The sequence below is a fragment of the Macaca nemestrina genome, chromosome 1 (genome assembly GCF_043159975.1).
Source record: "Macaca nemestrina isolate mMacNem1 chromosome 1, mMacNem.hap1, whole genome shotgun sequence".
Classification (NCBI taxonomy): Eukaryota; Metazoa; Chordata; class Mammalia; order Primates; family Cercopithecidae; genus Macaca; species Macaca nemestrina.
In genome coordinates this window covers 62,548,559-62,575,716 of record NC_092125.1, presented here as the reverse complement: position 1 = coordinate 62,575,716, position 27,158 = coordinate 62,548,559, and the positions used below count along the sequence as shown (strand labels likewise).

The 27,158-nt window shown below is 41.9% G+C and overlaps 2 protein-coding genes and 1 pseudogene across 3 annotated transcripts; 1 reads left to right on the top strand and 2 right to left on the bottom strand.

Moving 5' to 3' along the window:
- Positions 1–5,487: 5,487 nt before the first annotated feature.
- LOC105484796 (protein phosphatase 1 regulatory subunit 15B) lies at positions 5,488–14,002 on the top strand. 2 transcript variants are annotated; one of them, XR_003018723.2, is made up of 3 exons: positions 5,488–7,282; positions 7,774–7,869; positions 11,010–11,144. XR_003018723.2 is itself a non-coding variant. In XM_011746764.3 (2 exons), exons 1-2 carry the CDS (start codon positions 5,959–5,961, stop codon positions 11,229–11,231), a joined length of 2,133 nt encoding a protein of 710 aa, XP_011745066.2. In that variant the 5' UTR covers positions 5,492–5,958; the 3' UTR covers positions 11,232–14,002. The 2 variants fall into 2 exon arrangements, 1 of the variants encoding a protein (XP_011745066.2); XM_011746764.3 differs by having other exon boundaries at positions 5,492–7,869; positions 11,010–14,002.
- A 5,115-nt stretch (positions 14,003–19,117) lies between these two features.
- Positions 19,118–24,603, bottom strand: LOC105484961 (small ribosomal subunit protein eS12-like). Its single transcript, XM_071068581.1, has 2 exons — positions 24,124–24,603; positions 19,118–19,237 (listed from the first exon to the last, which is right to left on the bottom strand). The coding sequence occupies exons 1-2, from the start codon at positions 24,535–24,537 to the stop codon at positions 19,118–19,120; spliced, it is 534 nt and encodes a 177-aa protein (XP_070924682.1). The 5' UTR covers positions 24,538–24,603.
- Positions 24,604–25,035: 432 nt separating this feature from the next.
- On the bottom strand, positions 25,036–25,305 carry LOC139355906 (small nuclear ribonucleoprotein F pseudogene; annotated as a pseudogene).
- Positions 25,306–27,158: the final 1,853 nt, after the last annotated feature.

Here is a 27,158-nt window from a genome sequence, read left to right as displayed (position 1 = left end):
AGTCAGCTTGCCAACAGAAGGACTTTTTGTCTTCACCAGCCTGCACACGGCCTTGGCAACATGTTATCTCTGTGTACAGATCTGGCCTCCCTCTGCCCGCTCGCAGGCTTGGGAAGGCTGAGTCACGCTTTTCCAGCCGAGACGAACAAGGCAAAGTCACATATTCTCAGAGGCAGCTCTCAAATATTTTAATTTTTTAAACTTTTTTTCCATAAACTTGTAGGCTGTTGCTCAGGTTCCTTCCTTTCCCTCCCTTCTTGCCTTCTCCCCTCCCCCGTGCACTCTCTTCCCCCTCCCTTCCCCTCCCGTCCCCTCCTCTCCTCCCTCCTCCCTTCCCTCCCCTCCTCTCCCCCTCCCTTCCCTCCTTCCCTCCCCTCCTATAGTTCTTCCTTTCCTTCCTTTCTTCCCTTCCTTCCTTCTCCCTCCCTCCCTTCTTTCCTCTTTCCTTCCTCCTTCCTTCCTTTTTCCTTTCCTTCTTCCCCTTCCCTCCCTTCCTTCCTTCCCTTCCTTCCCTTCCTTCTTTTTCTTTCTTTCTTCCTCTCTCTCTCTTTCTTTCCCTCCATCCCTCCTCCCTCCTTCCCTTCCTTCCTTCCCCTCCCTCCCTTCCTTCCATTCTTCCTTTCCTTTCCTTTCCTTTTTTCTCTTTCTTTCTCTTTCTCTTTCTTTCCTTCCTTCCCTCCCTCCCTCCCTCTTTCTTCTTTTCTTTCTTCCATCCCTTTTTCTTTCAAGACAGGGTCTCTGTCACCCAGACTGGAGTGTGGTGGCATGTTCTCAGCTCATGCAGCCTCAACCTCCTGGGCTCAAGTGATCCTCCCACCTCAACCTCCCGAGTGGCTGGGAACACAGGTGCACACCACCACACCTGGCGAATTTTTTGTAGAGACAGGGTTTTGCCATATGTTGCTCAGGCTGGTCTTGAACTCTTGGGCTCAAGCAGTTGGCCCACCTCCCAAGTGCTAGGATTACAGGTGTGAGCCACCATGTCTAGCCCAAATACTTTATGATTGCATTTTCCCTCTCTAGATCAACTTCTAACATAAAGAAGAATAAAAATTATATATCCAATGACTACATGGGGAAGGGGAGTTCCATTCAAGAAAGTTTTAAGAAATTGTTTTCAGGGGTATGTGATGTCAGTTGGTGACAAAGTTGACAGTGGAATGCAAGAGGTTTGGTCTTAAGGAAGATTACATTATTTTAAAGTATTATTACTCTTCCGTTCATTCAACAAACATTTATTGGGTGCCTATTATGTACCAGTCAACATACTACCTCAGTGGTTCTTAAACTTTTTGGTCTAAGAAAAAAGTTTATACTCTTAAAAATTATTGAGGGTCCCAGCCAGGTGTGCTGGCTCATGCCTGTAATCCCTGCACTTTGGGAGGCCAAGGCAGGCAAATTGCTTGAGCTCAGGAGTTTGAGACCAGCCTGGGCAACGTAGCGAAACCTCATCTCTACTAAAAAGAAAAGAAATCCTAACTTGGCCAACCTGGTGAAACCATCTCTACTAAAAAATATAAAAATTAGCCAGGCGTGGTGGTGGGTGCCTGTAATCCCAGCTACTTGGGAGGCTGAGGCAGGAGAATCGCTTGAACCTAGGAGGTGGAGTTTGCAGTGAGCTGAGATTGCACCACTGCACTCCAGCATGGGCAACAGAGTAAGACTCCATCTCAAAAATATAATAATAAAATAAAATGAAAAAAAAAAAAAACAGATGTGGTGGTACACACCTGCCATGCCAACAACTTGGGAGGCTGAGGTGGGAGGACTGCTTGAGCCTGGGAGATCAAGGGTGCAGTGAGCCGTGATGGCACCACACTCCAGCCTGGGCAATACAGCAAGATCCTGTCTCAAAAAAAAACCTACTAAGGACCCCAAATAACTTTATGCCTTTATGTGGTTTATATCTATCAATATTTCCTATTTATGAATTCAAAACTGAGGAACTGAAAAATGCTCATTTAGGCTGGGTATGGTGGTGTGCACCTGTAGTTCCAGCTACTTGGGAGGCTGAAGCAGGAGAACTGCTTGACCCCAGGAGTTCAAGGCCATAGCGTGCTGTGATTGCCCCTGTGAATACCCATCGCACTCCAGTCTGGGCAACATATGAAACCCTGTCTTTAACAAAAAATACAATAAAATTTTAAAATTCATTTAAAAATAATAAACCAATTACATGTTTTTTTTTTTTTGTTTTTTGTTTTTGAGGCAGGATCTCACTCTGTTGCCCAGGCTGCAGTGCAGTGGTACAATCTTGGCTCACTGCAACCTCTGCCTCCCAGACTCTAGCGATCCTCCCACCTCAGCCTCCTGAGTAGCTGGACCATAGGTGTGCACCATCATGCCTGGCTAATTTTTATATGTTTTGTAGAGACAGGGTTTCGCCATGTTGTCCAGGCTGGTAATGTTCAATTGTTTTTCAAAACATAAAAAGCTTAGCAAGAAAAGTGGCATTGTCTTACATTTCTTCCAAATGTCTTTAGTATCTGGCTTAATATAAAATGGCTAGAATCTCATATCTATCTGTTTTTGCATTCATTCTGTTGCCAGATCACACACCATGTATCTTCTAGAAAACTTCACTGTACATGCATGAGAAAATGAGAGTTAAAAAAGCTTAGAATTATTATGAAAATATTTTTGGCCTTAAGGACTCTCTGAAAGGGTTTCAAAGCAGGATCCCCAGGGGTGCCCACACCATACTTTGGGAACCACTTTGCTAGATAGTTGGATACAGCCCTCAAGGAGTTCAGGGACCAGCAAGAGAGAACATTTATAGGTATATGTAATGCAATGTGTTAAGTGCTCTAATAGAGCAGAATAATATAAATGCTGTGAGGGATCCATTAATTCTGGCTGGAAAGGTCAACGAAGGCTTCAAGGAGAAGCTGACATTTGAATTGGATCTTGAAGGATGAGTAGGTATATAACAGGAAAGGTGAAGCTTTTCTTGGCTGAGAAACAGCATGAGTAAAGGCCGGAAACAAGGAGTATAGGTAAGTCCAGTGTTCCTAGAATATAACATGCATGAAGACAAGTGACTAGAGGAGGCTGGAAGAGTACAGTGGGAGGACAGGCTGAATAGAGCCTTTATTCTGCAGGCAATGAGGAAACAACTGAAGACTGTGAAGCAGAACCATACAAGAATATTAGCTAATCTTTGTGCTCCTACTCTGTCTAGGCTAGGCATTGAGAAAACCTAGTTTTCTTACCAACGCATTGAAAGAGGAATTACTAGCCTCACTTTACAAGAAACAGGCTTCCGGTAACAAATTTACCTACTTGGATCTCTATTATGAAACTGACCTCTATTATTAATACATTTTCTGAAGTTCTTAGGATTGAGATTTTCCAGAGGTATGGATAATAATACAGGGTAAACAACAGAAACTGAGGTCCTCTTGGCTTCCTAGAAAGAAGTGGTTGTGACGGGCATGGTGGCTCACACCTGTAATCCTAGCACTTTGGGAGGCTGAGGCAGGCGGATCACGAGGTCAGGAGATCGAGACCATTCTGGCTAACACGGTGAAACCCCGTCTCTACTGAAAATATAAAAGTTAGCCAGGCGTGGTGGCAGGCGCCTATAGTCCTAGCTACTAGGGAGGCCGAGACAGGAGAATAGTTTGATCCCAGGAAGGCAGAGATTGCAGTGAGCGGAGATCACGCCACTGCACTATAGCCTGGGCAACAGAGCGAGACTTGGTCTCAAACAAACCAAAATAAAAAAAAAAAAAAAAGAAAGAAAGAAAAAGAAGTGATTGTTCTTGAACAGGCCCAGTAAGGCAGGAAGAGCTGCTGGTCTCCTTCTGGCTCCTTAAAGATTTTTCTGCTGTCTCTAGTGCTCATAACTGTCACCCTCCCTCTGTAATTGATACCTGACTTCAGGAGTATCTATTACAAAGTTTTGGCAGAAATAAAGAAATGAACTAAGACCAAACTCACAAGAGAGAATCAAATACAGCAATTAAAATTACCAGACAATTTTTTTTTTTTCAAAGGATAGTGGTCCATGTTTCCTTTTTGGGTGTTGTATTCGGTGGTTCTGGTTGCTAAGGAAGTATTCATAAATATGATTTGAGTATGTTGCCTGCTTGGAAGCATAAAAGAGAGTAAATAGTTCTGGGAACTGAGCTGCTTCTCTGTGAGTTTAGTTTGCCCCATACCAGACATGTATTTACGCAGCACTGCCCACCTTTTACATAAGATCTCAGGTTGATGGTCTACATAGTACTCAACAATAGGAGAACCCTGAAATACCTGTCAGGCTGGGCGCGGTGGCTCACGCCTGTAACCCCAGCATTTTAGGAGGCCCAGGCGGACAGATAACTTGAGCCGAGTTTGAAACCAACGTGGGCAACACGACGAAACCCTGTCTCCACAAAAATATGCAAAAATTGGCTGAGCGCAGTGGCTCACGCCTGTAATCTCAGCACTTTGGGGGGCTGAGGTGGGCAGATCATAAGGTCAGGAGATCGAGACCATCCTAGCCAACATCGTGAAACCCTGTCTCTGCCAAAAATACAAAAAAATTACTGGGCGTGGTGGCACGCACCTGTAGTACAAGCTACTCGGGAGGCTGAGGCAGGAGAATTGCTTGAACCCGGGGAGATAGCGCCACTGCACTCCAGCCTGGCGACAGAGTGGGACTCCGTCTCAAAAAAAAAAAAAAAAAAAAAAAAAAAAAAAAAATTGGGCGTGGTGGTGCGAGCTTGTAATCCCAGCTCCTCAGGAGGCTGAGGTGGGAGGCTCACTGGAGCACAGGAGGTTGAGGCTGCAGTGAGCCGAGATCGCACCACTGCATTCCAGCCTGGGCGACACAGCCAGACCCTGTCTCAAACAAATAAATAATAAAAATTTAAGACTACGATAACCCTATAATTGGCCCACGGGGCATTCAACCTTCCATGGATTGAAAATATTCGGGAAAAATAAAGACAATAAAACATAATACAAATAAATACAACATAACAACTAGTTCCATAGCACTTTCATTGTATTAGGTAATTTACTTAATCTAGGGGATGATTTAAAGTATCTGGGAAGGTGTACGTAGGTTATATGCAAACACTACACCATTTTACATAAGGGACTTGACCAGAATCTGCGGATTCTGGTGTCTACGGCGTCCTGGAACTAATCCCCATTTAATACGAGGCGATGACTGTACACACGTTAGTGTGTATTAGGCCATCAAAACGCCTCCGGGAAATTCTCGGGTTATCTTGAAAACCCCTTTCCTACCCAAGCCCTTTAGCCTAGAGGGCTGTTGGGGCGGTCGCCTAAGAGACCACACAGAAACAACTGCGCATGCGTGCATCCCGCCGGCTGATGCAACCTCGCGCTACCGTGCGGCTCTACCTCGAGTAAGGAAGCCGACAGGGAAATCAGGCGCGACCAATCGGCGGCCACACGGAAGTGGGCGGAAAGCCCCACCCCCTGGGGCTTTGCGAGAGACGTTGGGCGGCGCGGCGCTAGTGGCGTAGACGCCCAGCAGTCCTGCGTCTCTTCCGGCGGCTGGGGGGTGTCCTGCCGGCGCGCGGGCCCTGCGGCCATTTTGGGCTTCGCTTCCACCGCAGCAGTCAAACTACCTAGCCCTTCCGGTGTCGCGTTGCTCAGGGGTTCTTCAACCTTCTGTCACTCAGAAAACCACCGCCGAGGCCGTGGGCAGGCTCCTATCGATGGTGTTGAAGCGTCGAGCCGACTAGGGAACGTCCTTTCCCTCCAGGATGGAAGTCGCATCAGCTGCCGCGTATTGCGCGGGGTGTTTCTCCCTGTGTTCTGCCGCCCGCTGCCGCATCCGCTGCCCTCTGTGGCTTTTCTGCTGGCTCGGAGATCGGCCTGGAGCACCGACGCCACCGCTGGGCAAGGCCGAGACTCTGTAGGTTTCCTCCAAATCCCGTCCGACCTCCAGCCGCTGAGCGCCGCGGCCCTACCCGAGAAACTGCCAAGGAAAAGGAGATGGAGCCTCAGACAGGCGGATCGCGGAAACGGCCTGGCCCTCGGGCGGGCTTCCGGTTCTGGCCTCCCTTCTTCCCTTGGCGATCGCAAGCAGGCTCTTCTAAGTTCCCGACGCCTCTTGCGCCGGAAAACTTCGGGGACCCCACACTGCTTTCCTCCGCCCAGCCCGAGACTCGGGTCAGCTACTGGACGAAGCTGCTCTCCCAGCTCCTTGCGCCGCTCCCCGGATTGCTTCAGAAGGTGCTAATTTGGAGCCAACTTTTCGGTGGAATGTTTCCGACCAGATGGCTAAATTTTGCTGGAGTCTACAGATCCCTGAAGGGACGGGAGAAACCAGCCGCATCCACAGCGCAGAAATCTTTGAGTTCGCTGAAGCTCGACTCCTCAGACTCCTCGGCCACCAGTCCCCTTAATTGGCTAGAGGAGGGGATCCACTGGCAGTGTTCGCTCCCAGACTTAGAATTGGAGCTTAAGGCCAAGGGAAGTGCTTTGGACCCTGCAGCACACGCTTTTCTCTTAGAGCAGCAGCTAGGGGGAGTGGAGCTGTTGCCCTGTAGCCTTCAATCCCGTCTGTACTCTGACCGGGAACTTGGCTCTTCGCTCTCTGGGCCTCTAAACATTCAACGCATAGACACTTTTAATGTGGTATCCTATTTGCTGAGCCCCTCCTACCTGGACTGCTTTCCTAGGCTAGAAGTCAGCTATCAGAACAGTGATGGAAATGGCGAGCTAGTCGGCTTGCAGACACTAACCGCAGAGAGCAGCTGCCTGAGAGAGGACCCTTGTCATCCCCAGCCGCTGAGGGCAGAACTCACCCCGGCCTCGTGGCAGGGATGTCCACCTCTTTCTACAGAAGGCCTACCAGAAATTCACCATCTTCGCATGAAACGACTGGAATTCCTTCAGCAGGCTAGCAAGGGGCAAGAGTTACCCACCCCTGACCAGGATAATGGCTACCACAGCCTGGAGGAGGAACACAACCTTCTCCGGATGGATCCAAAACACTGCAGAGATAACCCAACACAGTTTGTTCCTGCTGCTGAAGACATTCCTGGAACCACCCAGGAATCCACTGAAGAAAAAATAGAATTATTAACTGCAGAAGTTCCACTTGCTTTGGAAGAACAGAGCCCTTCTGAGAGCTGTCCATCTTGTGAGATACCTATGGAAAAGGAGCCTGGAGAGGGCCGAATAAGTGTAGTAGATTACTCATACCTAAAAGATGACCTTCCCATTTCTGCCAGACCAGCTTGTAGTAACAAACTGATAGATTATATTTTGGGAGGTGCATCCAATGACCTGGAAACAAGTTCTGATCCAGAAGGTGAGGATTGGGATGAGGAAGCTGAGGATGATGGTTTTGATAGTGATAGCTCACTGTCAGACTCAGACCTTGAGCAAGACCCTGAAGGGCTTCACCTTTGGAACTCTTTCTACAGTGTAGATCCTTATAATCCCCAGAACTTTACAGCCACAATTCAGACTGCTGCCAGAATTGTTCCTGAAGAGCCTTCTGATTCAGAGAAGGATTTGTCTGGCGAGTCTGATCTAGAGAATTCCTCCCAGTCTGGAAGCCTTCCTGAGACCCCTGAGCATAGTTCTGGGGAGGAAGATGACTGGGAATCTAGTGCAGATGAAGCAGAGAGTCTCAAACTGTGGAACTCTTTCTGTAATTCTGATGACCCTTACAACCCTTTAAATTTTAAGGCTCCTTTTCAAACATCAGGGGAAAATGGGAAAGGCTGTCGTGACTCAAAGACCCCATCTGAGTCCATTGTGGCCATTTCTGAGTGTCACACCTTACTTTCTTGTAAGGTGCAGCTGTTGGGGAGCCAAGAAAGTGAATGTCCAGACTCGGTACAGCGTGACGTTCTTTCTGGAGGAAGACAGACACATGTCAAAAGAAGAAAGGTTTGTTTCTTATCTTTTAACATGCCTGATATGTTCTGACTGTTTTGATATGGTTAAATATAGCAGCATGACTTTGGAGGCTTAGGAGTGCATGTGTTTTTGAGGAAGACCTCTAAATTCGTATACTTGCATTGAGAAATATGTAAATGACCCTTCTCCTCTCCCTGACTCCCCACCCCCATGCACATTTTTGCTGTCCACAACGAACATACCAGCGTGTAGATGTTAGCAGGAAAGTGCCATTTTTCTTTGGGTTGGTAGTTCTGGACTGTTTCTTTACAAGCTTCAACTTTTCACACTTTTTAACGGACTATTAAACTTTTTGTATACACGATTTAATTTTTCTAGAGATTGAAAAGGTCCTGTTACAGCCGTAGAGTTTTAAACTGATTTTAAATGTATGTTGTTTGCAAATACTTAATATTTTGTTTGCACATAACAAGAGTGTCTTCATTCCTGTCCATTACAACCCAAAGGGATGATGATATCAAGTAGTAAGTAAGATTTATTTGGTCCAATTTGCCATGAAAGAAAATAGTAATTTCAGTGGTTTTGACGTTACATGATTTTAATTGAAAGTCAAAGCCAATACAGGAAATGGTATTGCCTTTTCTTAGGAATGCAGTGCTAGTTATCAGTGGTCAGCTACAGTTAATATTAATAAAAACAGTGATGGCCACTTACTTGGTTTATCTTGACTAGTTGCTTCCTATTCCCAGGCTAATTTCAGGTTAACCTTATTTTGGGAGTGTTTCGAGTTGGTTTGTTTTTCTTTATAGTTGCTTTAACTAAAGTTATTAATTGAACTCTCCGCAAACCGAAAGGTGTCTATTGTAGAGGGAAAGTTTTTTTAGTTTTCTATGCCGTTACTTGGAAAGAGAAGATATTGGGTGAGTTATTACTGACCTCAGCTTCCGCCGCACTGGGGAGTTTCAGATGGACAGTGCCATAATCTCTTGGCTCCAAATGGCCAGCTTAATACTTTGAAATTATTCCTGGGTAGAAAGTATCTCCAAATGGTGATAATCTTACGTCTTACCTTTAGGGCAGAATAAGTCATGTTAAAAATTAAATTTTAGTTCACACTGTGTAAATGCCATCTCTCTGTCCTTTTAAGGGGCCCCTGACAAAATGACCTATTTAGAATGAATAGGTAAGAAACAAAGTGGGGCAATGGAATGAGCACTTGGCAGCTGGAGCCCCGTGTTCTCTACTCCTCAGTGGTTAAGGCGGAGAGATTTGGAAGGCAGCCAGACCTGGCAAGTTACTTGACTCTCATGGCCTCAATTCACTCTTACTTGATGGGAAAAATAATAATATCTATTGTACAAGTTATTGCAAGATTTAAATGAGACAAGTAAATAAAATTCAGAATTTATTGCCTTGCCTTTAAATGCTAGCTCTTATTGAGAGACCTCAGGCCAGTCTCATGTCTAATTTTAGCTTGCTCATTGAGTAAAATGAAATGAGTGGAGTAGATGATACTGTGAACTAGAAGCAGAATTTGTAAATGATTATGTCTGAATATGATAGAATTATTTGACAGCCTTTGACTATCTGTCGTTGGTATATATGGAGTATGATGTATGGAATATATGGAGTATATAGGATGATGGGTAGTGAGTCTAAAAAACCCTTCTACCTCTGTTTTCTTATCTGTATAATGATCCGTACCTCATAGGGTTAATGTGAGGATTAAATGAGATAAAAATGTGAAGCTCTTTGAAAAGAGCTGGTATATGATAAACACTGTACGTTTTTATCATTTATCTTAATGACACAATGAATGAGTAGTATTCAAGACTAGAATGCAATAACTGGTAAGGTGTTACATACCTGCTAATTGTCCTCAGGGGCATCCCTTGGCCTGATGTAAAGGGAACGAAAGTAGTAGGCCACAGTAGGGTTAGCTGATGTAACTATTAAACATATTTTAAAGCGAGTATTTGCTTTTGGAGTTTGATAGCTTAGAAAGAAGCTTCATAGAAATTAAGTAGTGATTAAGTAGTAATGAGTAGGGATTGTCACTCATTACATGTCATTATGTATATTAGAATCACAATTTCATATATAGGATAGCATATTGAATACAAAGGTTTTTGAAATCTTAACTACAAAGTTTCTTAGAGTAACACAGCGTTAAAAATACTAATTTTGCTGTACTTTGTTTACGAAGTAACTTTTTCTCTTCTGTATTGTTATTGCCAAAGTAATGATACAAAAATAGTACTACATGTTGATTTAAAAGTTGGAAAGTGAAAACATTTTCTAAAAGGAAAAAGAATAGAAGTAAGCAAAAATATTGTTAAAGCCTTTATGCAATGATAAAAACAGTGACTTCCGGGGATATGGCGGTTATTTTCAGAAATATTTTGCTTATCATTTTGAGGGAAGAATATCACAGAACTGTATTTCCCTAAGGATTAAAAAATAGCAGGGGTTAATAAAAGCATGAAAAATTCAATTCCCCATCTGGATTCATTTTATTAACACCAAAAGCCAAGGGCTGGTGGGGGATGCGTGGGGGCAGACGACTGTATGTGTGTATTATGCAGATATAGATAAATGAAGGATATATATATATAAATGAAAGATATATGTCTCTACATGAAATATTTAGGTGACATTTGTTCACTATTTTATCCAAATGCCATCTAATCAGACCTTTTTTTTTTTTTGAGACAGAGTTTCGCTTTTGTTGCCCAGGCTGAAGTACAGTGGTGCGATCTCGGCTCACTGCAACCTCCACTTCCCAGGTTCAAGCTGTTCTCCTGCCTCAGCCTCCTGAGTAACTGGGATTACAGGCGTGCGCCACCACGCCTGGCTAATTTTTTTGTATTTTTAGTAGAGACAGGGTTTCGCCATGTTGGCCAGGCTGGTCTTGAACTCCTGACCTCAGGTAATCTGCCTGCCTCCGCCTCTCAAAGTGCTGGGATTACAGGCGTGACAGAACTTTTTTTTTTTTCTTTAACTTCAGATATAGCTGGAACCAAATATTCCTGAGAACAAGATGTTATTTTTAGTTGGGAATAGTAAGATATTCTATATTCTGAAAAAAATTGGTAGCATAAAGGGTTATTGACCTCAACGCTAATTGTAAGATCCTAGAGAGTTATTAAAATTAGTCTTTGTTTTTGTAGGTAACCTTCCTTGAAGAAGTTACTGAGTATTATATAAGTGGTGATGAGGATCGCAAAGGACCATGGGAAGAATTTGCAAGGGATGGATGCAGGTTCCAGAAACGAATTCAAGAAACAGAAGATGCTATTGGATATTGCTTGACATTTGAGCACAGAGAAAGAATGTTTAATAGACTCCAGGGAACATGCTTCAAAGGACTTAATGTTTTCAAGCAATGTTAAGATGAGTTGGCAGCCTGTAGTCATAGCATACACTACCTCTTACCTGAGAGGTGTCTTTTAAAAACAAATCTTGGCAGCTGTCCTTTGACTTTTTTTTTTTTTTTTAAGAGGAAATGTAACTTGGATCTAGTTTAATTTTTTTTTTTTCCCCAACATATCCCACTCAGAAACATTCAGGTTTGAAGCCAGCCCTGATGATGAAGGATGAACTAGTGTAATTTCGAATCTTCCCTTTTTTGATTTAGTTGGATGTGCTTTTAAATGACCTTTGCATGCATGAGGTGAAAAGGGGACCTTTTTGAGTTGTCATTTTGCACTTTCAAAACTTACTTTCTTGGAAAACAATATTTATAGGACTTAAAGCCCATTTTCATTTCTAATCTAAATTATGTGTGCCTATCTGAAAACTTTGGACTCTTGTTTCTTTCCCAAAATTCAGAAGTTAATGGGCTTTTATGTTTTTCTATGTTTTTTTATTTCAGTGATTTGGCCTATCTACCTTAGGCTGAAAAATAACCTTGTGTATGCTACCGACTTAAAGTACATTATTTTGTGTCACTTTTTTTTTCTTGTAAAAATGACTTGGGTTGAAAATGTGTGTTAACCTTTTGTTTCTACATTGTTATACCTAGGATATTTCCAAGGATTGCCACAAAATCCACATGTGCAGTACTTTACTACTTTGGGAAAGCTGCATCTTTCTACCAAATTTTAATGTCTAATGTATTTAATTTCTTTGGAAACTGTTGTTTGGAGAGGGTTCTGTATATGTTATTGTAGTTCCCAGTTTAATATAGTTCTTTGTATCTCTTTAACAGGTTGAAGTTGTTGCAGAACACTCTGGAAAGTAATAATTACATCATAATCATTTATTTTTTAAACTTAAAAGCCTAGCAATTTCCTAGAAAGAAAATGGGAGACATCTCAGAGCAATTTGGTTTTGGTGTATATGTTCTCAATAGAAAACCAGTGTTAACGAATATCATGCCTCAGCACTGTCACTTTTAAAACCTGTCAGGATCCCACTGTAAAATTGCAAATGGGCAGTTCTGAATTTTCACGTTTGAAATGTAAAATATAAACTTCAGTCAGTATCCAGGTTTATTGTGTCCTACTGTTTAATAAGGAGAGAAGTAATGGCAAGGCCTTTACTTTCAGGAAAGGATAGAGGTATAGATTAATGACTACAAAGTCTTAATATCTTTAGCCCAAAGCTTGCTTTGAATTAAGTCTTCGCATTGACTGCTTGTGTTTGGTTTATTTGTTTAGCTTTACAAGGTACACATAAATTAGGCTGAGGGGTAGTTAACTCTTCAGTGGTCTGCTTTCATTCCGTGTGCTTCCTGTCACAGGTAATGGAAGACATAAGTAGAATAGGTGACCTCTTAGTTTTGAACTTATTTAAGTGTGGGGATGAATTTTTCATCAGAAGTGCTTACAGGGTTACTACCTCAGTTTACAATCTACCTGGTCATTATTTTATTTCTGTCTGGTTCTGCGAACTGCCTCCACTGTTTATATATTCATAATTAAACACATTGAGAATGCAACACTATAAAAACTGGTCAAGTTTTTGCAGAGCCCTTATTCTGTGTGTTTTGTGCATCTCCACTTTAGGTAATCATAGGGAGCACATTTACAGGATGGTCTAATAACATGAAAACGGTAGTTTCAAGCAATAGCGATGTCGGTTGGAAAGCAGGCATCATTTGCCTTGAAAAAAGCCTTTTGATAACATAATAGGCATTCTTTTAAAACCAGGCTAAAACATTTTATTTCCGAGACTTAACGGTGTGTTTTCTGTTTCTGAAACCTAGCACCTCTGTGTATTTGAAAATAATGAGACATCTTTCATTGGATTTTGGAAAATTGTTCCCCATGGGATTCTAACCTCACTACCAAATACGTGAAAGCTTGATTAAGAGTTCTTCCATATACTAACCTCCTTGGAAGAAGTGATCAGAAGTTGATAAGAAGAACAGAAAGGACTATTTTAAAGTTGGACTGAAGGAGAAAAAAGCAAAATTCTTGTTTCATCCCAATTCTAGTTAGAACAAAGTTAAACCCCCATAATCTTTTTTTTTTTTTCTTTTTTCTTTTTTTTTTGAGATGGAGTCTTGCTCTGTCGCCCAGGCTGGAGTGCAGTGGCCGGATCTCAGCTCACTGCAAGCTCCGCCTCCCGGGTTCCCGCCATTCTCCTGCCTCAGCCTCCCGAGTAGCTGGGACTACAGGCGCCCGCCACCTCGCCCGGCCATATTTTTGTATCTTTTTTAGTAGAGATGGGGTTTCACCGTGTTAGCCAGGATGGTCTCGATCTCCTGACCTCGTGATCCGCCCGTCTCGGCCTCCCAAAGTGCTGGGATTACAGGCTTGAGCCACCGCGCCCGGCCCTAAACCCCCATAATCTTAAAGAGAAAATCTTTAGAGGTTTTAATTAAACATTTTACACATTTGAAGTCTTATTAATGGTGCTTTAAGTGTCAATGTAGCATGTAAAAGGCTTTGTACAGACAGGTAAAAGTTCCATTTCTGAGTAATAAAATGTAACACCTCTTCATGTTTGACTTGAAAACTATCAGATTTTATTTTTGTATAATTTAAGGAAGGTAAAGTTAGGGGACTAGAAGACTCTAAATCGGCTTCTACAGATCAATGATTTAAATGTAACTAGTGTGTTGGGATTTTATAGTTAAAATTATATTTGTGTATATAACATAACTAATCTGTAAATTGTAATAAATATATTTGTAATTATTAAACGTTAAATTATATTTTGGTTCAACTTTATATTATATGTATCATAGTATTTTACAGTGGTTTTGGAATTACTAAGCAGGATTAGTATAATTGCAAACAACATTATAGTAGTAGAAGAATTTGGTTCTTGAAGTATTATGAGAGGCCCTTCTAAGAAACTGAAGATTTGATTCTGAAATTGGCCCTAGCTTTTCAGTTCTGCTGCAAAGAAAATTAAACTGGATATTCACAGAAGCAATAACATTCAGATACTTGGCTTAGCCTAGTGCTTATGTGGCAGGGAGATCTCCGTTTTGTGCATTATTTATTTATTTTTTTTGAGAGAGCCTTGCTCTGTTACCTAGGCTCCATTGAAGTGGCACGATCTCAGATCACTGCAACCTCCGCCTTGTGGTTTCAAGCCATTCTCCTGCCTCAGCCTCCCGAGTAGCTGGGATTACAGGCACCTGCCACCATGCCTGGCTAAATTTTGTATTTTTAGTAGAGATGGGATATCACCATGTTGGCCAGGTTAGTCTCGATCTCCTGACCTCGTGACCTGCCTGCCTCGGCCTACCAAAGTGCTAGGATTACAGGTGTGAGCCACCGTGCCCGGCTGTTTTGTGTGTTATTAATCATGATAATCATGGTATTGTAAAATCATGATGCTCTCTCATTTACAAAAGTGGGCCAGGTATGGTGGCTCATGCCTGTAATTCCAACACTTTGGGAGACTGAGGTGGGAGGATTGCTTGAGGCCTGGAGTTCAAGACCAGCCTGAGCAATACAGTGAGACGCTCTACAAAACAAAAACAAACTGGCCCATGGTGTCGCACACCTGTGGTCCCAGCCTATAGACCTAGTTACTTGGGAGGCTGGGGCAGGAGGGTTGCTTGAGCACAGAAGTTAAGGCCTGCAGTGAGCTGTGATTACACCATTGTACTCCAGCCTGGGTGACAGACTCATCTCAAAAAATAAAGTCAGATGGAATCATGCTTTAATACTGGATACATGGATCATTGAGACTGCCTCAAAAGAGAAAAATAACATCAGAAAAAAATTTTACTCTGAAAAGAAAGCATTTGGGTTATGGCAACCCTATTAATGGATTAAGCCCTATTTGGTTTATGGCAACCCTATTAATGGATTAAAGAATAATAGCACTCTTAATTCAGGTACTTTCAAGATGACAGGATAATGAAGAAAAGTTATTAAGATACATTTCTGAACTGGAAGGAAAGAAACTAACATTTAGTTGCAGTTAAACAATATTTAGTACAAACTGAGTTGACATCCCCGGGATATAATTTTATTTCTATCTTGGGGTTAATTGAAGCATGTCTGCCATTCCCCAGTAATAAATGGCTACATTTACGTTAAGCCAGATTTATTGCTATGCTTATCCTGATATTTTGTAGAAATGGTGTTATTTTTCTTTTGTACTTTAGTAGAAAGTTAAAAGCAAATATTTAATTGCTGACCTCAGAATTTCTTGTTTTTTTGAGACAGGGTCTTGCTCTGTCCTCCAGGCTGCAGTGCATTGGTGCGATCTTGGCTCACTGCAGCCTCAACAGCCTCAACCTCCCGGCTCAAGCGATTCTCCCACCTCAGCCTTCTGAGTAGCTGGGTCTCCAGGTTCACACCACCACACTCAGCTAATTTTTCTGTTTTTTGTACAGATGGGGTTTTGCCATGTTGGCCCGGCTACGACCTCAGAAATTTAGATAGTTACTCAGATTTGGGAATTTGATGTTCTCTGGCATATTCTCATTTGGAGACTTCATTTGGACTCTTCTCTGTACCTTTTTAAAATAAAAATGGGAAATTTTCATTTTTTTCTCATAATAATGCATGTTGTTTATAAAAGCATCTAATACAGAGATATACAAAGACATTTTTGGTACATTAAAAGATAATGCTTCCCAGGGTACCCTTCTGAGCTGAGAGAATTTCCTTTTATCTGTAAAAAGAGGTTTTGAGAGTTATTTAATGATACACATGTTAGCTATTTGGAATCTTTCCTTATGAACTTAGTTGAATGTTTTGTGATCAACACAAAACACCAGTCTTCTTCCTGGGTGTGCTCCAGCGAGACAAGTCTGTGTTGGTCAGTTATAACTTTAAAATACAAAGGCAGCGTGATACTGAGATCTATAATAATCGGTATCATAAAGAGGATACACAAATCTCTTCTAACCCTGCTGACTTTGAGGATTCATCAAGTAGGACCTATGATGCTTTTAACCAATATGTTTCAGTGGCAGATTTGACATCAGGGAATTTAAAGAGAACTAACTCATTCTACACATGGAATGGAGAAGGCGGTTGAGAGTAGGGGTTATGTATTACCATGTAAGCAATTTGAGTTACATCAGTGTTCCACCACTGGCAGACTCCTTAATCTCATCAGGGAGAGACAGGGAAAACTAGGTTTGTGGAAAGTAGGTTGCTTGATCCACAGGGAGGATACCCTAGAGATTGAATGAGTCTGAGAGCCACAAGGCCTGGAAAGCTGTACTACAAGGGAAGCAGCTTTGGAACAATTTTTCAGGTTTTGTTCTTTTAATGTTTTACACTTCCCCCTTTATCTCAGTAATATCCTTTCCGTTTCCTCCTGCCTTTATTTGCTGAATATTTTATTTTCACTGCTGTTCTTATAGACCCTTACCAAGAAGAAGGATGAAGAACTTATTAGCAAAAGAAGAGCACAATTGCCAGAGATGCAAGAAGAAAGGACCTCACGCAGTTCTTGACTTTTCTACAAAGCTCATTGCACATTTTCCCACTAAAATGTTGGGTAAATATTTACACTTAAGATTGGATTGGCCAGGGGTGGTGGCTCACACCTGTAATCCCAGCACTTTGGGAGGCCAAGGTAGGAGGATCTCTTGAGCCCAGGAGTTCAAGACCAGTGTGGGCAACATGGCAAAACCGTCTCTACAAAAAAAAGAAATTAGCTGGGCATAGTGGTGCATGCCTGTAGTCCCAGCTATGCAGGAGGCTGAGTTGGGAGCTGTGATTGAATCGATTGAATCACTGCACTGCAGCCTGGGTGACAAAGTGAGACCCTGTCTCAAAAATGTTGGGGGGGAAAAAAAGGATTAACTTTCAGAAACATTCCAAGGATGTTCAGGGTCAAAGAAAGAGGTGATAGTAAAGCTGAATAATGCTACTTTGGGTTAAGCCTTCTTTTCTTTCTTTTTCTTTTCTTTCTTTTTTTTTTTTTTTTTTTTTGAGACAGTGTCTCACTGTCACCCAGGCTCTGAAGTACAGTGGCATGATCACAGCTCTCTGCAGTCTCAACTTCCCAGGCTCAGGCAATCCTCCCACCTTAACCTCTTGAGTAGCTGAGACCATAGGTGTGCACCACTTGGCTCACCTACTTTTTGTAGAGACAGGGTCTCTCACTGTGTTGCCCAGGCTGGTCTCGAACTCCTGGGCTCATGAGCTGCCTGCCTTGGCCTCCCAAAATGCTGGGATTACAGGCATGAGCCACAAAGCTTGGCCTCTTTTTTTTTTTTTTTTTTTTTTTTTTAAATATATATAAATAGAGATGGGGTCTGGCTATGTTGCCCATATAGCAACTCCTGGCCTCAAGCAGTCCTCCTGCCTTGGCCTCCCAAAGTGCTGGGATTACATGTGTGAGCCACTGGGCCTGGCCAAGTTAATAGCTTTCCCAAAGTCACCTCTCTTATCAGCTTTATTGAAGTTTCATCCACACAGCCTTGTCTGACCAGAAACAAGTGTGCCACAATCATCAGATGATGTAGAATCACGGAATTTAAATGTCCTCAGAGAAAAGCTACAGTAAGCTTTTAACTAAATTTGTAGAAAGTAATTACAAATTTCAATTTGGCTAGGGATACCACATCCATTAATTCTAGTGTCATTATTAATATAAGATACATTGTTAATTTATGAATTTAATATGCGAGCAAATCAGCTGAGACCCTTCTTTCCCAGAATTAATAGGCTGCATTGGACTACCAGAGTATTCTTGCCACCACACCAGGGGTTTTAGCTCTTTAACAGAAGATTGGCTTTGGGTTTCTAGTGATGCTCTGTTGTGTCCACCAGATGGCGTTATCTTCCGTCTGATAGTGCCTGATGGACGCCTGTTACTAGGGATCTGGTTGCTATTGCTCCCCTGGAGGTCGGTCCCTCAGTGTGTAAACAAGCTGGAAAACTGCCCTGCGCTGCCCATTCCAGGCCTACCTGGCCCAGTGTGACTCCACCTTTTTGTGGTAATTACCCAGAAGTAGGAGTTGTTTCTTATGGGAGAACCAAGGTTTGTATTTAAACACAAACAAAGGAACTGATTTTTTTTTTTTTTTTTTTTGAGACGGAGTTATGCTCTGTCACCCAGGCTGGAGTGCAGTGGCGCGATCTCGGCTCACTGCAAGCTCCGCCTCCCGGGTTGACGCCATTCTCCTGCCTCAGCCTCCCGAGTAGCTGGGACCACAGGCCCCCGCCACCACGCCCGGCTAATTTTTGTATTTTTAGTAGAGACGGGGTTTCACTTTGTTAGCCAGGATGGTCTCGATCTCCTGACCTCATGATCCACCCACCTCGGCCTCCTAAAGTGCTGGGATTACAGACGTGAGCCACCGCGCCTGGCCAGGAACTGATTTTTTTTTTTTTTTTTTTTTTTTTTTTTTTTTAAATCTGCGCAAAGGGAGAGTAAAATGAGCATTGTGCTGGGCGCGGTTGCTCATGCCTATAATCCCAGCATTTTGGGAGGCTGAGGCGGGCAGATCACGAGGTCAGGAATTCAGGACCAGTCTGGCCAATATGGTGAAACCCCGTGTCTATTAAAAATACAAAAATTAGTTGGGCATGGTGGCGCATGCCTGTAATCCCAGCTACTTGGAAGGCTGAGGCAGGAAAATTGCTTGAACAGGGACCCAGGAGGCAGAGTTTGCAGTGAGCCGAAATGCGCCACTGCACTCCAGACTGGGCTACAGAGCGAGACTCCGTCTCAAAAAAAAAAAAAAAAAAAAAAAAAGAAAAAAGAAAAAGAAAAGAAAAAAAAAAGAGCATGGTGATTTAGGAGATTGGAGGTGAGATCGAAGAGGCTGGTGTCTGGTATTTGCTGCGTTTTGTGTGTTAAGAGTTTTTCCACTTTGTCCCTCTCTTTAGTTGCTCAGCATTCAGTTTTCTGTTGCATTCCTGTGCATCAGGGCAGGCATTCTCAATGGGAGGAGGATACCATATTGCTTCTGGAATGGCGGATCACTGTGTTTGATGACAGAGTGGTACATGTGACTGTCCTGAAAGAAGGCAAAAAAGCCAAGAACTTTTGGGTTGGGGGTTAATGCTAGTGTTGCCGGTTTCCTTCTTTGAGCTAATAGCCAAGGCCAGGTAGATAACACACTCCTGTTTGGTAGGTTGATATTAGCTACTTGGGAGGCTGAGGTGGGAGGACTGTTTAAGCCCAAGAGTTTGAGTTGAGGTTGATATTAGCTCCATATGAGCTGAAATCAACAAACCTAGGTGAGGGGCTGTCCTTAAGCTACTTCCAAGTGTACAGAATGGAAGGCATATGGTGTCTGTATGTAACTTCCCCATGCCTGCAGTGACTGAGGCAACTTTCAACCTTATGGTTGTGGTGCTTTTTCTTTTCTTGTTTTTGCTTGATTTGACTGAGTAGGGAGGGCAGGGGTTTCTTTTTTGCATCTCTAAGAATTTACATGGGAGGTTTTTTGTTTTTATTTTTACCACATGTCTAGAAACGTCTAAAATGTTTTGCCACATTTTCTAGACATCCACCTCTGAATGCATTCCCTTCCCCAGGACAATTTGCTGCTGAAAGTCATAGCTCAATTGGCCTGGGGTGTAACCCAGTACTGCCTGAGGGAAGTTACTTCTTATTATTAATTTTTAGATGGAATTTTGCTGTTGTTGCTCAGGCTGGAGTGCAGTGGTGTGGTCTCGGCTCACTGCAACCTCCGCCTCCTGGGTTCAAGTGATCCTCCAGCCTCAGCCTTCCAAGTAGCTGGGATTACAGGTGCCCACCACCATGCCTGGCTAATTTTTGTATTTTTTAGTAGAGGCGGGATTTCACCATGTTGGCCAGGTTGGTCTCAAACTCCTGATGTCAAGTGACCCACCTGCTTTGGCCTCCCAAAGTGCTGGGATTACAGGCGTGAGCCACCGCACCCATCTGAGAAGGTACTTTTTTAGAGGAATATTGAATTACAGAAGAAGGGTCTTGCTGAGAAGTCCAAAGATGGAAGCAGGTGTATGTTCTTGAAATTAATTTCCCAGGTTATTTCAAACGGAATGACAAGTTATGCTAAGCCAATGTCCTTTCTTATCCCTCCCACTCAGCACAGACCCCTCTGGGTTCTTCGGGAATATTTGCCTCCCTTGATCAGGTTTCATCTCCCCTCTAAAGGCTTCCCTGATGATGACTCCATCTCTATTATCTGCAGAACTCTTCATCTTGTTTTCAGTATTACAATACCCTCTACAGCTTTTTCAGAAACTATTTTTTCTTAGAGACAGGGTCTTGCTGTTTTGCCTAGGCTGGAGTACAGGCAGTGGCACGGTCATAGCTCACTGCAGCCTCAAACTCTTGGGCTTAAACAGTCCTCCCACCTCAGCCTCCCAAGTAGCCAGGACCATGGGCATACACCACAATGCCTGGCTCATTTTATTATTTTTGTGTGTAGAGATAGGGTCTCATTATATTGCCCAGGCTGGTCTCAAACTCCTGGCTTCAAGAGATCCTACTGCCTGGGCCTTTCAAAGTGTCGCAATTACAGGCATGAGCCACCTCACTTGGCCCCTGTATGCTTTTTTATCACTGTTCATGTCACATTGACTTTTAATTGTGATTTGCCCTTTTCTTTCTTCCTCTGTGGTGGAAGGGTCTGCGCAGTGACCACAGTATTTTAGACACACAATATACTTTTCTTTAACTCAAGTGACAATTTCTATAGCCTCTCTTTTCCAACACACAGGCTCCCTCCTGACATAACAAGTAATTTATGAATTCATTTCAAAGAACAATTTTATGTGTGAAAAAGTCTATCTTCAATGTTTACATTATTTTTTATTTGTAGTATTTGAGTTTTTTTTTTTTTTTTTGAAAAGCTATCATTATTAGTGATGACTTGAAACCTAAGGTTTTAAATCAGTTAATGTAAGGTCTCCTTGACTAATCTTTCCAGTGGTAGCCTGAGGTTCACTGAAACATTGTCATTGCTATGAAAGGCACTTCATTATGCAGGATATCATTCATATCCAGTTTTGTAAGATGGCTGAGGACATTGTTTTTTAAACTTTTCTGTTTTTTAAATTGACAAAAATTGTACATATTTACTGTCTACAACATGATGTTTTGAAATATGTGTACATTGTGGAATGGTAAGTCAAGCTAATTAACATATGTATTACCTCACATACTTAGCATTTTTTTGTGGTGAGAACCCTTAAAATCTACTCTTAGCAATTTTCTTTTTCTATTTATTTATTTATTCGAGACAAGCTGGAGCGCAGTAGCGCAATCTCAGCTTACTGTAAGCTGATGTAAGCCAATGTCCCTTCTTATCCCTCCCACTCAGCACAGACCCCTCTGGGTTCTTCGGGAATATTTGCCTCCCTTGATCAGGTTTCATCTCCCCTCTAAAGGCTTCCCTGATGATGACTCCATCTCTATTATCTGCTCCTGGGCTCAAGCGATTCTCGTGTCTCTGCCTCCCAAGTAGCTGGGACTACAGGCGTGTGCCACCACACCTGGCTAATTTTTTGTATTTTAGTAGAGATGGGTTACATCAGGTTGCCCAGGGTGGTCTCGTACTCCTGAGCTCAGGTGATCTGCCCATCTCAGCCTCCCAAAGTGCTGGCATTGCAGGCGTGAGCCATCACACCCGGGCTTTTTTTTTTTTTTTTTTTTTTTTTTTGAGACAGAATCTTGCTCGGTTGCCAGGCTGGAGTGCAGTGGCATGATCATGGCTTTTCAGCCTTAACCTCCTGGGCTCAGGCAATCCTCTTGCCTCAGTTTCCAGAGTAGCTGGGACTACAGGCTCGCAACACCACAACAGGCTAATTTTTAAGTTATCTGTAGAGGTGAGATCTCCCTATATTGCCCAGGCTGGTCTTGAAGTCCTAGGCTCAAGTGTTCCTCCTGCCTCAGCCTCCCAAAGTGTTGGGATTAGAGGTGTGAGCCACCTCACCTGGCAAATTTGCAAGAATATAATACATTGTTATTGACTATGGTCACCATGTTGTACAGTGGATCTCTTGAACTTATTCCTCCTAACTGAAATTTTGTATCCTTTGAGCAAGGTCTCCCCAACCCACTTCTTGCTTTTTATTAACTTATTGAAGTACAATTTACATACAATAAGTTTCACTCATTTTAAGTATGAATTCAATGAGTTTTAATAAACACGTGGAGTCATACAAACACCACCAGAATCAAAATATGGATCATTTCCATCACCCAGAAAGTTCCCTCATGTTCTTTTGTATTCAGTCCCCTTCCCAACCGCCAGCTTTTGGCAGCCATTGATCTGCTTTTCTTTTCTTTCTTTCTTTTTTTGTTTGAGAGACAGGGTCTCACTGTCACCCAGGCGGGAGTGCAGTGGTGTCATCACGGCTCACTGCAGCCTTATCTCCCTGGGCTCAGGTGATCCTCCCAACTCAGCCTCCTGAGTAGCTGGGACTACAGATATGTGCGACCACACCCACCTGGTTTTTTGTTTTTTGTTTTGTTTTTGCTTTTTTTGTTGTTGTTGTATTTTTAGTAGCGACAAGGTTTTGGCATGTTGCCCAGGCTAGTCTTGAACTTCTAGGCTCAAGAGATCTGCCTGTTTTGGCCTCCCAGTGTGCTGGGATTATAGGTGTGAGCCACCACATCTGGCCTTTGATCTGTTTTCAACACTATTTTAGCTCTTCTAGAATTTCACAAAAATGATATCATATATACAGCATAGACCCTTCTGGGTTGGGCTTCTTTAGTGTAATGCTTTTGAGATTCATCTGTGCTGTTGAGTGTCTCAGTAGTCCATTCCTTCTGTTGAGTATATCAGTAGTCCATTCCTTTTCATGGCTGAGAAGTATTTTGTTGTATAATTATACCACTATTTGTTCATTTACTAGATAATAAACATATTCATATATAAACACATATAAATTTGTACCTATTATGAATAAAGCTTCTATGAACCATTGAGTACAAGTGTTTCAGTGGACATATGTTTTTATTGCTTTTTGATAAATCCAGGAGTGAGATTGCTGGATCATATGGTAAGTATATATCTAATTATATAAGAAACTCCCAAACAGTTTTCCAAAGTGGCTATACTACTTGGCAGCAGCGTATGAACTCCAGTTGCTCCACATCCTTGCCAACACTTGATATTGTAAGTCTTTTTAAGTTTAGCTATTCTAGTGGCATCTTATTTTGGTGTAAATTTGCATTTCCTTGATGTTTAATGATATGGAGCATCTTTCCATATGTTTATTTGCATTGATAAATACCTTCTTCAGTCAAGTGTCTCTTCAAATCTTTTGTCCTTTTTTTTTGAGCCAAATTGTTAGTATTTGTATGGATTTGTGTATGTGTGTGTGTCTTTAAAAACATATTCTAGGCCAGGCACGGTGGCTTACGCCTGTAATCCCAGCACTTTGGGAGGCCAAGGCGGGTGGATCACGAGGTCAGGAGGTTGAGACCATCCTGGCTAAAAGGGTGAAACCCCGTCTCTATTAAAAATACAAAAAAATTAGCTAGGCATGATGGCAGGCGCCTGTAGTCCCAGCTCTTTGGGAGGCTGAGGCAGGAGAATGGCGTGAACCCGGGAGGCGGAGGTTGCAGTGAGCGAGATCGCGCCAACAACAGAGCAACAGAGCAAGACTTCGTCTCAAAAAAAAATAAATAAAAACATATTCTAGATGTAAGTCCTTTATATATGTTTTGCAAATATTTCCTCCCAGTCTGTGGCTTGCCTTTTCATTTTTTTAATTATGTAATTTGGAGAGCGGAATTTTTTAATTTTGCAGAAGTTCAGTTTATCAATTTTTTCTTCTATGGTTCATGCTTTTCCAAAGGTTTTAGAAGTTTTTCCCTAACAAGGTCATGAATATTTTTGTTTATGTTTACTTCTAGAAGTTTTGTAGTTTTTTTTTTTTTTTTTTTTTTTTTGTGAGCCAAAGATTTATTTATTCGTTTCTTGCATTTGAAGTACTCTTTGACAGCATCCTTGGCCTGAGACTCCTTTCCATATTCCTTAACTACTACACAACTGCAACCAACCACTTTACGGGGTTTCCCCTCTCTGTCAGTTTTACAGAGGCCTACCCATTCTTCTGGTTTCTTGTTGTCATCAACCTTAATTAGGTTGATCTGGTGTTCAGCACAAAGGGCCTCCACCAACTTGACATACATAGGCTCATCACAGTTGGATGCAAGCACACAAAGATGGGCTTGGCGCTTGTCTAAGGCTTTGGCAGCTTCGCGAATTCCATGTGCTAGGCCATCGTGGATGAGGGCGGTCTTCAGCACTTCTTGTAAAGCAGTATTAACGTCCATTACACCTCTAGCAGCAATGCCTTCCTCGGCCATGGCGGTGGGTTACGGGGGAAGCGGAATGTCGAACGCACCCAAGCCTCCGCCTCCGCGCGACTCCGCGGCGGCAGGGAAAGAGCAAGTTTTGTAGTTTTAGCTCTGACATTTAAGTCTGTCATTCACTCTGAGTTAACCTTTGTATGTGTTATGAGGGCAAAGGTTAAGCTTCATATTTTTGCACATGGATATTCAATTGTTGAAAAGACTCTCCTTTCTCCATTGAGTAATTTTGGCATATTTATCCAATTTCAATTGACTGTGTAGATGGATCTATTTCTGGACCCTGTATTGTTTCATTGATCTGTATCTCTGTGCTTACATAAATACCACACTGCCTTGATTACTGTAACTTTATAGTGAGTCTTGAAATTACTTTGTTCTTTTTCAAAATGTTTTTTTTTTACTCCAGACCCTTTGCATTTTTTTTTAAAAAAACAAATCTTTATTGTCTAGAAATACATATTTAAAAAATCCCCTTCAAAAGATGCTATTCACTCATTTCCCCATTTCCTCTTCTTCCACACCTCTGATATAAAGGCCATTATTACACCTTATTAAAACTTCACCTAGAAGTCCAGGCAATGCATCATTTATGAATTCTGTATCTGCAAGCTGCCTGTTCATATAGCCATCTGCAGATACCAGGTAGCCCTTATACTCCATTCCCACTTAAGCTTCACCATCACTGGCTCTCCTGTTAATCCACGGAGGAAAGATTTGAGATTGCGGGGTAAACTCATCATAACTAAAGGGAATGTTGTGGCCTATTTGCCACCGACCTAGCTGCTACTCTCCTGTCCCTCCTAACTCAGCAGGTATTGCAGGTCCCGAACCATTGAGCTTCAAGAGAAATGGCTGCCAAATAGGAGTGTCACCCTTTGCATTTCTATTTGAATTTCAGGACTAGCTTATTAATTCTTACCAAAAAAACGCGGGGCAGGTGGGGGGTGCTGGTGGGGCATTGAATGGGATTACACTGACTCTATGGATTGATTTAGGAAGAGTTGACATCTTAACAATATTGAGTCCTTTGACCCATAAACACACTATATCTCTCCATTTATTTGAGTCTTTTAAAATTTCTCTCAAGTGTTCTGTAGTATTCAATATATTGATCTTGTACATATTTTGTTACATTATCCCTAAATATTTCCTTTTTGAGATACTATTGTAAATTGTACTTTTCTCATTTCAATTTCCACTTCTTTGCTAGTAATATAGAAATACAATTTATTTTTCTATATTAACTATCTTGTGACCTTAGAATATTTTACACAGATGATCACGTCTTAGAATAAAAATAGTTTTGCTTCCTTCTTTCTCATCTGTATGCCTTTTATTTATGTTTATCTTGCTTTATTGTACTGGCTAGTATACCAAGTACAAAGTGAAATAGAAGTGGTCAGAGGAAGCATCCTTACCTTGTGTTTAGGATCAGTGATATCTTCTTTTTCATTCCTGATCTTGGCAGTTTATGTCGTCTTCTCTGTCTCTCTCTCTCTTTTTTTGCTTATCAGTCTGGCTAGAGGTTTATTAATTTTATCTTTTCAAAGAACCAGCTTTTGATTTCATTGATTGTTTTCCAATTGTTTTTTATTTTGCTTTGTTTTATTCATTGATTTCTGATCTTTAGTGCATTTTCTTTCTTCTACTTTTTTGGGGTTCAATTTGTTCTTTTTCTAATTCTTAACGTGGCACTAAGACCACTGATTCAAGACCTTTCTTTTCTTCTAATATAAATATCTAATGCTAAAAAGTTCCCTATAGGCACCATTAGCTGCTTCTCACGTGTGTTTACATGTTGTGTTTTTGTTTTCATTCAGTTCAAGCTATTTTCTAATTTCCTGTGTGATTTCTTCGATCTGTGGCTATTGGAAGTGTGTCATTTAGGCCAGGCACAGTTGCTCACACCTGTAATCACAGCACTTTGGGAGGTCGAGGCAGGAGCATTATTGAGCCCAGGAGCTTGAGACCAGCCTGGGCAAAACAGGGAGACCATGTCTCTACAGAAAAACAAACAAACAAAACAACAACAACAACAACAACAAAAACCTGGACATGGGGGCACACATTTGTGGTCCCGGCTATTCAGGAGACTGAGGTAGAAGGATTTCTTGAGCCTGGGAGGTTGAGGGTGTAGGGAGCTGTGATTGTGCCACTGTACTCCAGCCTAGGTGACAGAGTGAGACCCTGTCTCCAAAAAAAGAAAAATTAAAAGTGTGTCACTTAATTTTAAAATTTAAACATTTGAAATATCCCAAATATCTTGTTGACTTCTAACCTGATTTTATGGTGCCTAGATAAAATTACTTTCTTTTATTCAAATCCTTTTAAATGTATTGAGATTTGTTTTATGTCTATCTTGTAGAGGGTTCCATATATGTTTGACCAAAAAAATGTGTATTCTGCCTTTGCTACTGATATGTTCTCTATATGTTGTTTAGGTCAAGTTGATTGATAATGTTGTTCAAGGCCTCTATATACTTACTGATTTTCTAATTGTTTTATAAATTGATATTCCAAGAGAGGAGTATCAAAACACCAACTATAATTGTTCAACTGAATTGTTTATTTTGCATTCTCTACTGTCAGTTTTTACTTTCTGTGTTTTAGGGCTC

Excerpts from the sequence above, each read along its gene's own strand:
- LOC105484796 (XM_011746764.3), top strand. The coding sequence starts at position 5,959 with ATGGAGCCTCAGACAGGCGGATCGCGGAAACGGCCTGGCCCTCGGGCG. Across the intron at positions 7,870-11,009 it reads CACATGTCAAAAGAAGAAAG|GTAACCTTCCTTGAAGAAGT; the intron begins GTTTGTTTCTTA and ends TTGTTTTTGTAG.
- LOC105484961 (XM_071068581.1), bottom strand. The coding sequence starts at position 24,537 with ATGGCCGAGGAAGGCATTGCTGCTAGAGGTGTAATGGACGTTAATACT. Across the intron at positions 19,238-24,123 it reads AACGAATAAATAAATCTTTG|GACAGTCACATGTACCACTC; the intron begins GCTCACAAAAAA and ends GCCTTCTTTCAG.